The following is a 17,241-nucleotide window of genomic DNA, read 5'->3' on the forward strand; positions in this document are numbered from 1 at the left end:
TTTTAGTGGGTTCCAGTTGGTGATTTTGAGGGAGTCAGAGAAGGTGGAGGGGTTAAAGTTGGTTAAGTTGTGTGTGTGTAAGAGTTTGTGGGAGAAGGAGGAAGAGGATGTTGTTCTATGGGTGAAGGCAGGGAGGTGGTCTCCTAGAGGGTCTGGAATGACACCAGATGTTGTGGGTCTGTTAGGAATGAGACACCAGAATCCAGTCTAGGATGGAGCCTGTGAGGTTAGTTTTGTTGGGCCTAGTGGTAGAGTTAATAAGTTGTGTGAAATTGAAAAGATTGATTGATATGGAGGGGTTGTGGTCATTGATTTTTTGCCAGTTAATATTTACATCTCCCATAATGTAAGTTTCATGTTTAATATTTGAGGAGGACCAAGAGAGGATGTCTTCCAAGGTATTGGTGTTGTTACCAGGAGGAAAGTAAAGGGAGATGATGCAGATACTTTTATGGTTATTTAATTTTAGAATGCCAGTTACTAGTTCAGCATTATGAAAGGAAGGGATAGGATTTGGGAAGGGAGTGATAGATAAGTGATTGGCGTAGATTAGTGATACACCACCACCTCTTTATTTATGCGGTCCGATCGGAGGGATTGAAATCCGGGGGGAAGGAATTCAGTGTCAGTTATGTGTGGTTTTAACCAAGTTTCAGAGATGGCTACAGTATCAGGTGAATTCTGGTTTAGCCAGGCATGAACGAGGGTGATTTTATTAGTTAAGCTTTGGGCATTGATGGTGAGGAATTTGAGGTCTTTACAATTTGGTTTGTTGTTGGAGTTATGGTTATTAGTTTGAGAAATGTTTGGTCCAGGGTTGGGATGAATGTCACCTGCTAAGCAGAGGAAAGAGAGAAGGTGAGTAAGTTTGTTAGACTTTAGTTTGGTAAGGAAAGGATGGTAGGGGGTGGGTTTAGGTTTGTAGTATTTAGTTGGGATTTGGAAGAGTTTTAATGTTAATAGAAAGGTGGCGTGAAAGGGAGTTAGAGGCAGAGATGGGGTGAAACGGAGTTAGAGGTAGAGATATTGTGGAAATGATTTGTAGGGTAGGGTAGTGGAGGTGGATGTGGAGGGTTTAGATGAAGGTTGCTATAAGAGGTGGAGTGGTATAGAGGAAGAAGAATGAGGAGTAGGAGTAGTGCGGGGCAGGGATTGTAGGAGTAGTGCGGGGCAGGGATTGTAGGAGAAAAGGGGCAGGGATTGTAGGAGTAGTGCGGGGCAGGGATTGTAGGAGTAGTGCGGGGCAGGGATTGTAGGAGTAGTGCGGGGCAGGGATTGTAGGAGTAGTGCAGGGGCAGGGATTGTAGGAGTAGTGCGAGGCAGGGATTGTAGGAGTAGTGCGAGGCAGGGATTGTAGGAGTAGTGCGGGGGCAGGGATTGTAGGAGTAGTGCGGGGGCAGGGATTGTAGTCTGAATGGAAGGCATCATAGAATGAGAGTTTGATTAGGGGTTTAAAAAATGTAAGTAGGTTAGATAGAGTTAGGTAAGGCAGGTGGGTGGGAAGGAGAGTTGCTTGTTCCTTAGTTGTCAGAATTGAATATGGTCAAGTGGGTCTTTGGAAGTGTGCCAATTGTCTCTTGCTTTATTTCTTGCTATGATTTTGGTTTTGGTTACTTTAGAGAGCCGGGGCGGTCTTATTTGCTCTAAGGGTGCAGATAGGAGCGTGGGAATCTAGAATGGAGAGGAATTTAGAATTAAATAGTCTACAGCATAATCTAGTGGAAGTTTTTAAGTATGGCCCAATTGCATGCTCTGAGTTTGTACTGAAAGTCAGTGGAGCTAAAGTTCTTGTTGTTTCTGATAGATTTATAAAGAATTGGTGGTGGTTATCTACTTTATGCTTAATGATGTAAGTGAGTAGGTGGTCACTTATATCATCTGGGAGGGTACCCGTGTTATACAGGTCTGGGTGATTAAGAATCCAGTCCAGGATACTGCCTTTGTAGTTGGATTTATTTGTTCTGGTAGGTGTGGATACAAGTTGGGTATAGCTGTGATGGTTTATATGGGTGGTGGGAGATTCAGAGGAACAATTGTTCCAGTCAATATTAACGTCTCCTAACACCATAGTTTAATGGGGATATGTTTTGGAAAGCAATTGGAGGAAGTCTTCTAGGGTATTTGCATTGTTGCCTGGGGGGATGTAAATGCAGGCAGTGAATATAGATTTACTTTTGTTAAGCTGTAGTTTGCTAACTAGGGCTTCTGCATTATTGAACAAGGGGGTTTCTTGTGGGACTAGTGTGACATCTATTGTGTCTTTAAACAGAGCTGCTACTCTTCCACCGTTCCTGGTGTTACGGTCTGGTCTAAGCATGTTGTACCCTGGTGGGATAACTTCATCATTTTTAGTTGCTTGCTTTAACCAGGTTTCTGTAAGACATAGCACATCAGGTGAGTTGGTGGCTAGAGGGGCATGAAGATTATTGACCTTGCTGATAATACTGCTGATGTTTAGGTGACAGGTCAGGGGAGAGTGAGGGGACCTTGCATTTGGCCATATGTTGAATGTGGTAGTGGGCTGGGAGGTTGTGGGAAGGGTTTTGGTCCAGGGTTAGGATGGATGTCTCCATCCCTCATCAGAGTAAATTGTACCGTGATTATTAGTTTCAGCACTTTACTTACTATTTTATGATAATATCTAGTTTTGGGGGAGATGGTCTGTGGCCTAGTTAGTTGGTAGTTAAAAGTGGAGAGGACAGGTTTGTAGTGAACTAGGAGGACAGGTTTGTAGTGAGCTAGGAGTTGGTCTGGTTCACTGAAAGTGGGAGCAGAGATGGTATGAGATATGGGGTGATGAAAGCCAAGGTAGGACTTGTTTTCATAGATGTTGAGGAGATATAGCTCAGGCAATATAACTGAGCGGAATTTTGATAGTCGTGGTACTTGGTAAGGAATGTGGGTGGAGAATTAAGGTGTTTGTTGGCAGGAAGGGGTGGTGTATGGAGGTGCGGGTTATCAGTGATAGATTATAGGGGGGGGGAGTGGTTTATTGGTCTTAAATTTAGAAGTAGTGGGGGTGGGTGGAATTTGGGGGCAGGGTGGGGCACGGAGCGAGCCTGAGCGAAGAGGGGGCTATACTAAGTTACAAGGATTTCCAGGGTCTGTGAGTATGCAGGCTTAGAGTACAACTTTACAGTGTTTTTACTTTGTTCTTAAAGTGAGCCTGCAATTTACTCAATTCTTTTAAAAGTGAGCTGTATTTTACTCGATACTGTAGTAAACAAAGTTTGTAGCTTAGCCAGGCAATTTCACTGACTGTTGGGAGAAAGCAAGTTTTTAACCTGAATTTCGTACAGATATTTTATTTCTTTAGCAACAGTAAGCAGGGGGAATGTGTTATACAGGCTGTTTGAGCTGTGGAATGCTTTTTTATTACTACAAGCAACCTGACTAGGCAGTCTAAGACTGTTAAGTTATCATTTACTATGGACCCTAGGCTAGCCGTAGATCCAGTTTAGCCAGGCAATCTATTAGCACAATAGTTACAATTTAAGATAGAGACCTTGCAGTCCTTTTCCTTAGTGAGGGGCAGTACAGGAATGCTTTTCTTTTAGTTTTCAGGATGATAGTTTCTTTTCAGCACAGATTGAGCCATTCGAGGTAAGGACAGGTGGGGTGGAAAGACCTGGTAAGGTACATAGTCAGTGCATGGATTCTGTATGGAACATAGCTAACATAACAGCATGCAAATTCAGGCAGGCAGGGCATTCATTAATATTAATAGTGCCACAGCTTTTGCATTACTCTATATTCAATTGCAGCTATCAGTCAGAGCAGTAGTTTACAGCACAGGCAAGTTCAGTGAATTTTACACAGCTTTTCTTATGTGGTGTTATGCTATCAGTAGTTACAGCATTAAGGCAGTACAGCTAAATCCACTTGCTAAATGCTAGGAAACACTTCTATTCATGATTCTTGAACCAGCATAATAGTACATCACAGCAAACTATGTTGCCAAGCTTATAATGTTAAAATTATCACATGCCGTTAATAAATATGCTTAGACTATCACTCCTGGCTAGCAAACTTTACAGGTAATTCCACTCATTTTCTAAACATTCTACTGGTTAGGTGAATTAGAAGATCATTGCTATGCGCACTGCTTAGCATTTTTAGTTGTTTCTTTACCACATAATCAGTGAAAAGCACAAAATAAAACAGTTCTAGCATACCGTTTGTGTAGAAAAACAGCCAACTGGCTCCATAGTAAAATAATAAAGTGGGACTGTATCTTCTTTGGACATTGAGAAGGCACCACAAAGGATGAGCTGTGCAAAGTAAGATTTTCTGGCCACCAAAGACATGGTTATCAAACAAGAGTGTTTGTCAACATATGTAGCCAAGTGCGTGATGACGGTCACATTTATGTGGACTGTTCTGTATGTGGTTAGTTGCAGTGATTCACGATTTACAAAAGGAAGCGAGATGCTGCATTTCTTGTGTTGAGGCTTAGCCCACGATTAAAACACCAAGCAATTGTTTGGTCAAGCCCTTACTGGACAATGAGTAGCTGAATAGTTTTTGATAACTCCCTGCAGTTTACGGTTATCAAACTTTGTTAGCTGTAGTCCCTAGGTAACATTTTTATGTCACAGCAATGTATACCATGGGGGGGAGGGGGGGGGCAGGACAGAGCCTTGGAGGCCACCTAGTGACATTTTTTGTCTAGAACAAGTACTGCCCCCCCCAACCTTGATGTTACAGATTCTCCCAGACAGCTAGATACCAATTCAATGAACTATGTATGGATTAATTTAGAGTCTGGGGAGGTTGTCGATCCCTACATGAGGTGACCGCATCAAAGGCCCTGACAATGTCTAAATAAGCTGTGCGGGACTGTATGCCCCTTATCCATGGCCTCAGGTGTCCTTTTAAAGAATTCAACTAGGTTGGGCAGGCATAACCTTCCTTTTATTAAGGCAAACTGCTTTGTACCCAGGGATATAAGGTCATCTATATCATTGTGTTCCGCTATAATACATTCTGAAGCCTTGCAAGTAATAGTGATACTAATAGGCCTATAATTCCCAGGGTCAGTAGAAGGGCTACCTTTCTGTATGGACACCGCAACTGCCATTCTCTCCACCTCAGAGGACATAATCAGTGGAGAGATGCTGGTTGAAAAGTTGATAGACGTGTTTTGGTAAGTGGGACTTTACATCTCTCCGCAGTCATTGGGGATATTGTCAGGACGTTAGGTGGCAGTGTTTTTAATGTTGGAAAGTGCAAATTGATCTCAGGAGGGAGAATGTGAGGCAGAATGGAGGTGAGGTGGGATGATGGGTGAAATGGAGCTGGAAGAGAATTTGTCTATAAGAACTATTAGCAATGTCTTTTGGGGTCAGAGAAGGAGATGCCATTTGAAATATGTTCAGTGCAGAATTGCAAGTTACTTTTATTCTTCCTAATATTGTTGAATGCCTTATGATTATCTTTAGAATTAGTTGCAGTCCTAAATTTCTAGCTGGCCTTCAATTTTCCAGTGGTAACTTTTTGAGAGCTTTACTTGCCAGTTTTAAATCCCTTTTTGTAATCATGAAACAGATGTCTTTTAATAATGGTCAGGAGCTATTTCTTGCCATGGCTGTTGCTCTTTTTATACCTGCAATCGTAAATGTTTTGTGTGTTTAGCAGAATGTAGTCTAACCACAGGGTACAATATTTTTTGATGGTAGCATTCTGCTTTCAGATGAACAGTAACTGGTCCATCTAATCTGTCCGTACCTGTGCCCTTTGTAGGTTAAACTGAAGGCGTACATTAACTACCAGTTCATCTTTGCCACCGTCAGTGACCTATTAGAGAGGCATTTTAATGGATTTATAATGAGCCTGCTTGGTGTATGTGTAAGAAAATGCCATTGTCGAAGACCGTGTTTGTGGTCATCCATTCATTTTTTTGCCTGTGATTGCAATGAGCAGTTCCAATATTTGTATTCTGTTGGTGGCCAGATGTGATGGCACAGTTAATAAGAATTAGATTAAATGAGAGTTTCCAAAAAGAGGAACCTTGTAAGGTTTTGTTACCACTGAGCCCACAGAACTTTGAAGATGTTCAGTGAAACAAACTATTTCTGTATTTTAGCTTTACAATGAAGAAATCCTTGACTTGTTTGATGCCTCCAGAGACCCTGAAAGTCGACACAGGAAATCAAATATCAAGATCCATGAGGATGCCAGTGGGGGGATTTACACAACTGGAGTCGCATCCCGACTTGTTAACTCAGAAGAGGAGGTAAGCAGAGACCATTTAATGGTTTTAGAGAATGCAAATTATCGCCGTTTGAGAGGTTTATATCATGTCAGAATTCTGTATAAACATTATTGTGTCACTTTCATAAACTCAGATGTTATGTATTTGGTGAAGAACTCTACATTAAGGCTTGTGCAACTGAGCAGTCGTATATTTACCCTGTATATCCCTTTATGGAAGGCGTGAGTTGATCATGAAGTGGCGGAATTACAGGTAAACTTTGCATTGAGAGATTATTTCTGGCACTCTACTACCTGGATAACCTTCCGGTGTTCTCCAGGATACTTTGCTGTAAAAGTAGGCAGATTTTAGAACTAGGTGGAAACATGATATTTAGCTGAACTCTCCTAGAGAGACTTAATTTATATAAAAGAAAAAAAAAGTCCAAAAATAAATGCAAGTTGAAATGAATTGCATATGTACTGTGGGATTTGTAGCTGTATAATGGAATTTGTAGTATTGGGGGGGGGGGGGTGGCTGGCTGGCTAATTGTTGGTAGAGACCATTGTGGGTGTGATGTGAAGAAGTGGGACCAGAATTTGGGAAGTAGAACAGAGCTACAAATCGGTGTATGTTCAGGGCTTTATCCAAGGCCCTACTGTAGCATGCAGCCTCTGGTAAGCTGTGTTGGGAAGTGAGGAGTGGTCTCAGAGGCTGTGCCATTCCTGGGCAGTAGGGGGATGATGCCTCCAAAACCCTATTACACATCCTGCCTGAAGATCATTCCAAGCTTTGACCCTCACCATGACTTTTGCAATTTACACATGCAAACAGACCCCCTGCTAGGATTCGGCACACACATTCTCCATGCCTGCTTGAGTCACTGACAAAGAACTCTGGTTACCTGGGCTGTCGAGTTTGTTTTTCCATGCTGCAGATCTGTTTTCTTTCAGCTGATAAGTATGAGACTTCGTAGAAGGTTATATTCTTAAACATAACAGCAGACTGACTAAAAGAAGAGAGGACAGAAGCATTTTAAATTAGTGCCCATGATATAGTTTCTTGTATAAATTAGTGGCCATGATACAGCTTCTTGTACAACGTGGCATTAGGTACAGAACGTCTTATCCAGGTATAATGTATTACTTTGGTGGACTGGCATTATTCACAAAGCCCTTAATAACGAGCAGTTATAGATATGACGAAAACTGATTGGACAAATCACAGCATTATCGGTTTGATTTTAATCATGTCTGATGTTTTGTCTTGTGAAAGCTCATCTTTTTAGGATAGTTTGTTAAAGGGTGCCTCCTAATGGTGACTGTTTGAATATGCAAGTGTGAGGCAGTACATTTGGCTTCTTGGGTTGTATGGTTAATGTGGATCTGCTGATGCATGTTTGTGATGCACATACAAGTTACAGTTAACTGTGGCCTACATCATTCTGTTTAGTCGTGTAAATTATTTTTACCCTAGTGAACTATACAACAGATGATTGAGATCCCTTGCAGTCTTTGTAATTCTAAATAAGCATACTATATTCAGTTTTACCTACTCTGGTTCTGTGTCTGTGAACATGTGGGTTTAAGTGAATGTCCTTATACAGAAAACTGATTATGTCTGGCACATGACTCCCTGTGGGTTTAGTCAGACTTCAGCAAATCCACATTATGCAAAATTATGATTTATTTTATGTTGACTGAATTATATGACATTGTGGAATTTTCTGGTCAAGTGGAAGGTTGTGTTATGATGCCTGTCTCCTGTGTAAATGAATCTGGCATCTGTAACCCTTCCTGCTGTTTGTTATAATACTCAAAGGTATAAAACCTAATTGCCATCTTTGTGGTGAAGCTGTGGTGTAATATGAGGCAGAAAGATTGGCTGTTTTGATTAAACCTGGTCATTCATGAAATGCATAATTTGCAAAAACAATGTTCAAACATTCCCACATTAACTTTTGCATATGTATGAGGGGAGTACTTAACCCAGTCATCTTAGTTTGTGTAAGTTTCTTACAATAGCAGGTAAGTAATCAGAATAAAATAAACTAGGTGTGCCGATGACCTCCACATTGATGAAATGGGGGTCATTATTTGCAGTCTGCCAAGCTGTTGTGTGACATGCATAGTTTTTGATCACTGGTGAAGGTTGGAAACTCCCTAGTCTACACTAGGATACAAACATAAAACATGATACAGATCGGTTTATTGGTGTTAATATAGGGTTTGCCTTTCTGTACTGTTAATTGCACGGGGAGTCCATATTGACCCTGCAAATCAAAGATTGAGGAATATTTTATTTAGATAGGACACAAAAGGTTTAAAGCTATTTATTGTGCCCACCTGATGGGAATCCTTTATAAAACACTGTGAATTTACACAGATTTGTAGATCAAGTAAGTAACACGTTGACCGTGATATCTGGGGTAATGCAGTTAGCCTTACTAACGATGACTGACATTTCATCACCTCTGGTGGGTGTGGGAGAACTAACAGTCTACTAAACTTTCTTTTCATTGATGTTAAAGTAGCTCTGTTTGACTGAGTTGCACTTGTATAATTTGAGGTTTAAGGCTGAGCCAGGGAGCTAGCCCTAAAGGACAAAAATCCAAGTTGCAAATATGTTCATGAGATTATGTAATCTCTAGACTGCTATATTATTGCTAAATTTGATCAGAACCTTAGACTTGTTGCGTATAGTTAATGTTACATGATAATCTAGTAGCTTGGATGTTATATATTTTTTATTACTGTCCTTTATAGTGCAAGAATCTGGTGGTAATTGTAGGCCCATAGCAATACTTCACATGTGAAGTACACTATTTTCATATTGTGTGATAGCCCAAGAAAACTAGGAATCCTGCCGTGACTTTCTTTACTAGGTCACAGTACCTTTAGGTATCACTATAAATTTTCCCTTTAAGGGCCATAATGGTGACTTCATATGCAGTTTTTGTCAACATATTAATACATTTGGTAAATTTCCTTAACCTGTGCAGTTTGCATGTTATAAAAGTGGGATGAGAAAATCTCCTAGTTCAGTACAATTTGGTTTGTTGCGGATCGGCAGATGTAACTCGTATGTCACTGAGAATTCTTGCAATTCAAATGTGTTTATGTTAATTTGGGGGGACTGTATTCTTTGTTAGAGATTATATTGTGATCAGCAAGCCTCATTTTGAAATTACTGGATTAGGTCCAGGGGTCTGTGGTGGGTGGGGAGGCTGCTTGATAGTTATTTCATACAACACCATCAACAGGTACAAGATTAAGTTATCACTGAGGGGCCAGTGCACAGTTACTATTGTAGTACAGATATTTAACTTTCCAGAACTTTCTCATGTCCCTTCGATCCTGCCGGTGGGGGGTGGGGTGGGGGGTGATGGGTAGTGCTTCCTTAGTTTTTGTTTTAGTTATGGACGATTAAATAACATGTTGTATTAGTCCACAAAGATGCCTCAATTAAAATATATTGGAATTCAAAAGACCTCTAAGTGATTTGCAAAAAAAAAAAAAAAATTGGCAGCATTTTACAAAATAGAAGTACAACAGACATGTGGTTCACACATTGTGGCTTATAAAAGGAAATTGGTTTCGTACATGTTTGCCTCTAGGGCCCGAACTGGTAGTTGTGGAGTAGGTGTTCTATTTAAGAGAGATTTTCCACTAACAATACAAGCTCAAAAATAGGTCCTGAAAGGGATTTTGTTACCACTGAATGTGTAAATCCTGTTGTAACGTGCCACTATATTGTAATTTTAGTTTATGCACTCTGCACAGGTAGCTCAGGGTTCCTCAAACAGTTTATCTTCCTGCAGTAACCATGATTTGTAGTTCATAAGATACAAACAACCATTATAGACAATAGCAGAAGTATATTATGTTTTTTTCATTCATACCCTGCTCTTCATCCCTCAGGCAAACTTAATTTATTTTGTCTAAACCTTGCATAGATTTGAAATTACGATTAAAGTGGAACTTGGATCATTTTCAGATCACTCCGTAATAAATATTTAAACTCTGTTAGACTCCTCCACTATCAGTTTTGGAGATTAAATCAACACTTGTTTAATAAACATGATGGATTGCAGATTAAGATTATAATTTACTCTTTTTGATAATTTAACCAATATGAATTCAGGTAAGCAGCATTATAACAGTACAGTCTGATCCTGAGTAAGACATCATAGCTGCAGAAATGAAGATGGCACACGCACTCCTCTGTAATCTCGTATCATCCAGATGCTGAATTTTAATCTTGTTTTAGTAATGAAAAATTCAACAATGCACTGCCTCTGCAACATGAGCTTCAATCACTAAGCATCTATCCAGTGCTTATTCAAAGCAGAAATAGGTGTAAATTGTTCAGAACAGGGAGCAATTCCCTCAAAGCTTCTGGCTAGCTTACCCAAATTGAACCACCATTGCACTGATAGTAGTTCAGCAAATGACATTTGTTATACTTAACTCCTGGGGTCCTGGGGAGTCTAGTCTTTATCAAACTATAGAGAAATTTATGCATCAAAAATGCAGATAAAAGCAAATCAGTATTAAGAACTTTTTAAAGGCCTCATCCTTAGCGTTATTTCAGATAATTTGGTAAACAGGCTAGAGTCACACTTCACACCAGAAGGCAATCTTGCATCTTTTAAAGCAGGTAAAGCCTTGGGGCTGGATGAGTTTACTAGCTCATGTCATAGGAGATGAAGTCAAAGCTGTCACCTTGTCTTTTAAAACTATCTTAAATCATTTGGCATCTGTGATGTCTACATTGCGAACTTTCTTTATTAATAATCCCAGTTTAGATCTCATTAGAATTTCAGCCCATCTCATTATTAAAGTTAATATTAAGTTATTTCTACTCTTTTGACCAGGAGATTACTTTTGATTGCTAGTTGCAAGTTGCATCTTTTCCAGTTTTCAGTATGGTTTTAAGGAATCAAGAAAAATGCAAGACAGTAATATTGCAATAATTTTACATCCCAATATTAGTGCCATTGTTAATAATCATGGTGGTTTTGCTGGAGGTGTGACTGGGAAGAAAGAATTAATTGGGAACATACTTTCTGGAAGTGTGTTGAGTTGGAGACTAAGGATTCCCTACAAGACGCACTGTTGGAGATGCTGGGTGGGCAGATTGGTGTGATGAGGGAGATGATTTTTTTAGCTATATTACAGAATTGGAACTGCCTAGACATGGTAAGCCTTTGCTGTGTCTAATTATGGTGGCTGCCAAAAAAGCAATTACTAGAAAATGGAAATCAAAGTCTAAACCGACCATACTACAAGTAGTGGATATAGTAATAGAGGTAAGGCAACTAGAACTGAGAACTTTAGAAAAAGGTAGGAGCAAACTACATGGGGAAAATGGGAATTGTGGAAACAGTACATACAGGGGGAGGAAGGAGGTTTAAAAGAAGGCAGGACTTAAATGAGCTTGCACCTGGGAGTGTGTCAGTATGATTTGCGATATAAAATGCTTGCAACTAAGGTTGTGTCTGTGTGGTTTGTTTTCATTTATATAAATGTGTGATTGCTTATGTCGTAATTGAGGGTTTAATAAAGATGTTTCTTGTTTAACAAAATGGCAGGTATTGATTAATGTATGTAATGTTGATTATATTACTATATATCCTATAACCTATGTAAAGCATAATGTTTGATAATTTTAACTTGTTTGATTAGTTTTATATAATTGTAAATGTGCCTATATCACAAGTGATAAATAAAGGTGTTTAAAAAAAGAAAGCATGATGTTTTTGCTTTAGCTCCTAGTAAATGTTTTGACCAGGTGGATCTTCTATTCCGGTTGGCCATTATTGAAATACATATTTGCAGTAGGATATGTAAACGTGATTAAAATCATGTCTGATTCAGCCTTTACTTGCCTGACTACTAACGACAGGCTGTCCTCTACACAAATCTAGACAGGTGCTAGATTAGGGTTTCCCCTTGTCTCTGCATCTTCCACTTGAATGGTTATGTTGAAAGGTGCTTAAAGATCCTGTACTCACTGGTATAAAATTCAGTACTTTGTATATTAACATAAAGTCTTTGCAGATAGCATTCTGTTATAAATTCAGAACCCAAACACTCTACGTCCAAACTGCTTCAGATTGCAGAAGCGTATACCAGTGCATACATTTATAGAATGTCTACATCACTGTCCGTCAGCAACAAAATGATCCAGCAGATTCCTCTGTAATGATTATAATTTAGCTCGTACCCTCCAATGGAACTTTGTACTCTAACTTCCAGTGATTGCATCCTGAAGCCTTTTAAGAAAATCCAATTAAATTTGCATTAAATGTTTGTATCCTCAGAACAATGTGTTAAACCGTTAGTGGCAAACTGTTCAGTACAAACTAATAAAACCCAATGTAAAACAAAATTTAATGAAAGTTAGCAAAGTCACAATAACACAATAAATATTTTAAAATATTTGGTGCACAACTTACAGTATATGTTTTGTATATTGATCACTGCTGCAGTAGCCTTAGCTGCAACGGTTATATCCTCCTGCCAAGGGTGTAGCAGCCAGCAAACTTTTTGCACACCCAAAGTGTCAGGCAGGTCAAGTTGAGCTGACCAAAAAAGGTGCCATGCCCTTCAGAGTTTTATTGCCACCAAAGAGTACTCTCCTCTGAGGCTTTTGAGGTTCAACAGCTGGCTGATGTTGTTCCTTTGCTCTCCTCTGAGGCTTTTGAGGTTCAACAGCTGGCTGATGTTCTTTTGCTAAAGTTCCCTTTGGGGGAAAATGCTTCCATTTAATAATTGTTTATTGATGCTTTCCTCTTCAGGAAACTTATTTTAAAGCTAGGAGTTTATTGTAGTGGACTGTCACGAGAATGTACTGTATTTTTAAATGGGAGCAGTCTTTTTTTTTTTTTTTAAAGTAACTAAAAACATTTTTTTCTTCTAGAGAAATTATTTTACTCTGTGATGCTGGCAAATTATGTTGAAGTGCTTTTTACTGTGTTTGTGAAAACTATTTTCCTTGTGGAAGAGGCACCATTTTCAGCTTGGACCAATCTTGTCTGTCCCATGATTGGGCCTTCTTCCAGCCAAAAAAAGAAAAAGTTAAGCAAACAACTTTGCAATGATAACAGTCTAGCAGTTTGCTTCCATTGCAGGTGGGTGACTCTGCTGTGGCCATTACTTGTACCACAGACCCGTCATGTTTTACCCAGGATCCCTCTGGTGTAGCACCAACAGCCACTGTAGACTGGAGGGGGCGGCTATGTACTCTACAGCTGTTAGGGTCTCCTCAGTGGGCAAGGGAGAGCCAGTGTTGGTCCTGGGGGAACAGGGAAGGCTTCCCTGTTTAGTCAAAATGTTGTGCCCATCCCTGGAAAAGCTGCTGCTGCTACTAACACTACTGGTCTCATTTTTCCTGTCGAAAAAGAAACTAAACACTTCTCTACCCCTGTCTGGTTCAGGGTTTACCTCGGGCTATTGATCCTTGTAAAAGAAAGAGGGATACCTCCTTTCCCCTAAGAGATTCAAGGCTCTGAATTACTCTGTAGCTGTGCTTTTAAAAGTGGCACTAGGTACAGCATGTGCCTGCTATTCATATGTGCACGTTCATCACTTCCTATCCTTCTTAGACACCTCACACACTGTGCTCTACATCCTCCGTCTAAGAATATCAGTTGACATGCGAATAATACAAATAGCTTTTTTTGTCATGCATTTATACAGAACTATGTACGTATATACAATTATGTCCAAGTCGCTGTGTATTTCACACCAGGTCTGGAAGTGCGACCAAATCGTGTGACAAAACTGAGAATTAGACTTAGCAACTGGAACTGTCTCTGCTGAATGTTCAACCTTAGGAATATCAGGAACATCATCAGGAATGGAATCAGAAAGTAAGACATGTTCTGGAACAGGAATATTGTCTGAATTGCTCTGAGATCTAAAGTCTGTATCACAGGAACAACGCCTGCAATAACGATTCTGGTACAGGAAAGAGATGTCTGCAATTTCTCCTGTACTCCACACCCTCAGATTCTACGAAGTAGGATCGCGGCTCAGTACATGTACCTGTTACTTGACCTATCCGGTCGAAACTTTTTGCTGTTTGTATCCTCACTGTCTCTCCTTCTTTCAATGGACTAAGTCTGCTCGATTTATCATAACTGGACTTCTGGATAGAACGCTTCCTGAATAATTGGGCTCTGATGGTTCTGCTTTTAGCTTTACGCCTCAAACTGGAAGTACTAGGCAATGTTCTAGTTTGCCTGGATAGAAGTCTCTGAGCAGGCGAGCTAAGTATATCGTCATAGGTTACGTTTCTGAGATTAAGTAAATTCAAAAAAAATGTGTATTGTCGCACGTTGATCTTTCAAGTAATTGCTTTGCACTGTACGTTCAGCTATTCCATTTGACTGGATATTCTGGACTACTAGTAACAGGTACAGAGTCCCATTCTTTTGCATTTCTGAAATAATGTCTAGTAAGTTGAGCACCATTGTCAGAAATAACTTTATGTGGACTACCAGTGACTGGGAAATGACGTTTCAATTTGGTAATAAGAGTAGTCGATTAATCTATCAATACTAAATAATGCTGATTGTTCCATTCAAATATGTCAGTGGCTACTGTTGACCAAGGTAGTTCAGGAACTTTTGAAGGCCAAAATACCAGTTCTCTTGCCCTTTTTTGGTAGATCCGGAACCAGGGTGACTACGATGCAAAGTCTGGATATATTCATGTTGTAAAGAAGTAAGAACAACAATTTTAGGAACCTTGAAAATAATGCCATCTTCCATCAATATCTCATCTCTGTAAGGAAAATAGGTTTGCACTTCAGGTGGTATACTAGATTGTTTGACGGACATCCAACATTAAAGTAGCGGTTGAGCTTTTGCAAAATGGAATTAGTCTTTGTATGATCTCTCAGCTCATCAAGTCTTGTGGTAGAAAAATTATGCACTGTCATTACATCAGACAAATTTCTCAGTGTCACGCTGTTCTGTTGCATTTCTGGGTGATCTGGATAAGGTGTCAGCCATATAAAGTAGTTTGCCTTTTGTATAGACTATTTTGAAGTTTTACTTCTGCAATCTGAGCATCATTCTTTATAATCTTGCTGGAGCTGAATGCATAGGCTTCTTTAGAATAGTAACTAGAGGTTGGTGATTAGTTTCAATCTGAATAGTTTGACCATAGATAAAATCATGAAACTTTGAACATGCAAATAGTATTGCCAAAACTTCTTTCTCAATTTGAGCTTACTGCATCTCAGTTTGGGGAAGTGTTGTAGATTCATAAGCTACTGGTCTGACTTCCTGAAGAGTAACTGTGCTAAGACAAAATTTTGAAGCATTACAGGAAAAGAGTGACTGGTTTATTGACATCATAGTATCTTAATGTAGGTGGGGTGGCAAAAGTCTTCAAATGCCTTCTGGTGGTGTTCCAACCAAGACCATGTAATATTTTTGCATGTTAGCTCTCTCAAAGTTGCTGTCAGCTCACTGAAGTCTGGTATAAACTTGCCTAAGTAGTTGACCTTGCCAAGAAAACACTGTAGTGCTTGAACATTATCTGGCGCTGACATCTGAAGGATAGCTGCTTGCTTAGACGGGTCTGGTCTTAAGTCAGTGCTGGTAAATAAATGACCTGTATGTGTATCTTCTGGTAGTCTGAAGTTGCACTTCAGAGGACTGAGCTTTAAGTTTACTTCACATGCTCTGTCTAGAACTCTCTTAAGGTTTCTGTTGTGCTCTGCTTCACCATTGTCTCCATCCAATAAATCATCTACTATTATGGCACAAGGATAACCTGAAAAAAATGTGCTTCATTGCATGCTGGAAGACTTCACTTGCAAAATGTATTCCAAATGGCATCCTCTGGAATCTTTATCTGCCAAATGGGGTACCGAAAGTGGTCAGTAATGAAGATTTGGGATCAAGCATCACTTGCCAAAATGAACTTTTTGCAGCCAAGACAGAAAAAAACAGTGGCATTCAGTATTAGGGCTGCAACCTCTTCGACTTTACGCATTGAATGATGTGGCTTCTTTAATGCTTTGTTCACATCTCTTGGGTCAATGCATATTCTGATTTCATCTGAGCCTTTCTTGTGGGCTGCTACCATGGATGACGTTCATTCAGTTGTTTATGTAACTGGACAAATTGCACCTTGCTGCACCATTTTATCCAACTGAGCTTTGACTTTATCTTTAACATACAACTGGAAGTTTGCCCAACTTGTCATTGAAAACATCAGCATACTCAGAAAATGGCTTCAGAAAAATTGGAACTAGGATATGTGCTTATATGATTAACGTTTTTGGTAAAAGAAAGCAGATTCATTCTCAAACTGTCTCAGAGACCCAATAATGACTGCACAGTTCTTCAAACTACATTCTAAAAGCTGCAACAGTTCTTAGCCAAATAACATGAAAGCACTACTGAGCCTTTGGTTTGAATTTTTCACCTCCACAAGCAACAAGTTTCTCACTACTAGCCACATTGAGTTATTTATTAGTTCTTACCTTAGCAAATACGTCTGCTGATGTAACATTACACTTTGAACCAGTGTCTACTTTGAGCTCGGTGGATTTACCATTGATCTGGACAGCACAAAACACTTAAGGTTGATGCAGCAAATTTGTTGGCAAAGAACTTTACCAATTACTGATACACCATCTACACAGAAAGTAGAATTGCAGCTCTCTGTATGATCAACTTGCTTTTTTGAGTGACCCTTCTTTGTAACTGAGAGGCTTACTTGATTTGCCAAACTTTTAAAAATGGTTCAATTTTTTGCACTTGTTGCATTGCTGACTAAATGCTAAACATTTTTCTCTTAGACTCATGAATGGCACCACAATTGCGACAGTTAACAATAAAACTGGCTTTGGGTTTTGCTGACTCATGCTTGTACTGCCTGAGCATGCTCCTTTCTTAGAACTTGCTGGAAAACTACTTGGTTTCCCTGGTGAAGTTATCACCTTAGCAAATACAGGAAGTGAAGGGGCTCTGGCTGCCATGTGCTTAGGCCTGCTTTGGTTTGCCATGTGTTGCATGCTATCTA

At 39.7% G+C, this 17,241-nt stretch overlaps 1 protein-coding gene across 2 annotated transcripts in view; it reads left to right on the forward strand.

Annotated features, from left to right (window-relative positions):
* Positions 1 to 17,241, forward strand: part of KIF21B (kinesin family member 21B) — a 1,412,490-nt gene that overhangs the window by 585,543 nt on the left and 809,706 nt on the right. For both annotated transcript variants that reach the window (XM_044076606.1, XM_044076607.1), the window contains exon 4: positions 6,086 to 6,235. In XM_044076606.1, the coding sequence (XP_043932541.1) occupies positions 6,086 to 6,235 (150 nt within the window). The remainder of the gene's footprint in view (positions 1 to 6,085; positions 6,236 to 17,241) is intronic.

This window comes from Protopterus annectens, chromosome 7.part0, assembly GCF_019279795.1.
Source record: "Protopterus annectens isolate FY-2018-M chromosome 7.part0, PAN1.0, whole genome shotgun sequence".
NCBI classification, from domain to species: Eukaryota; Metazoa; Chordata; order Ceratodontiformes; family Protopteridae; genus Protopterus; species Protopterus annectens.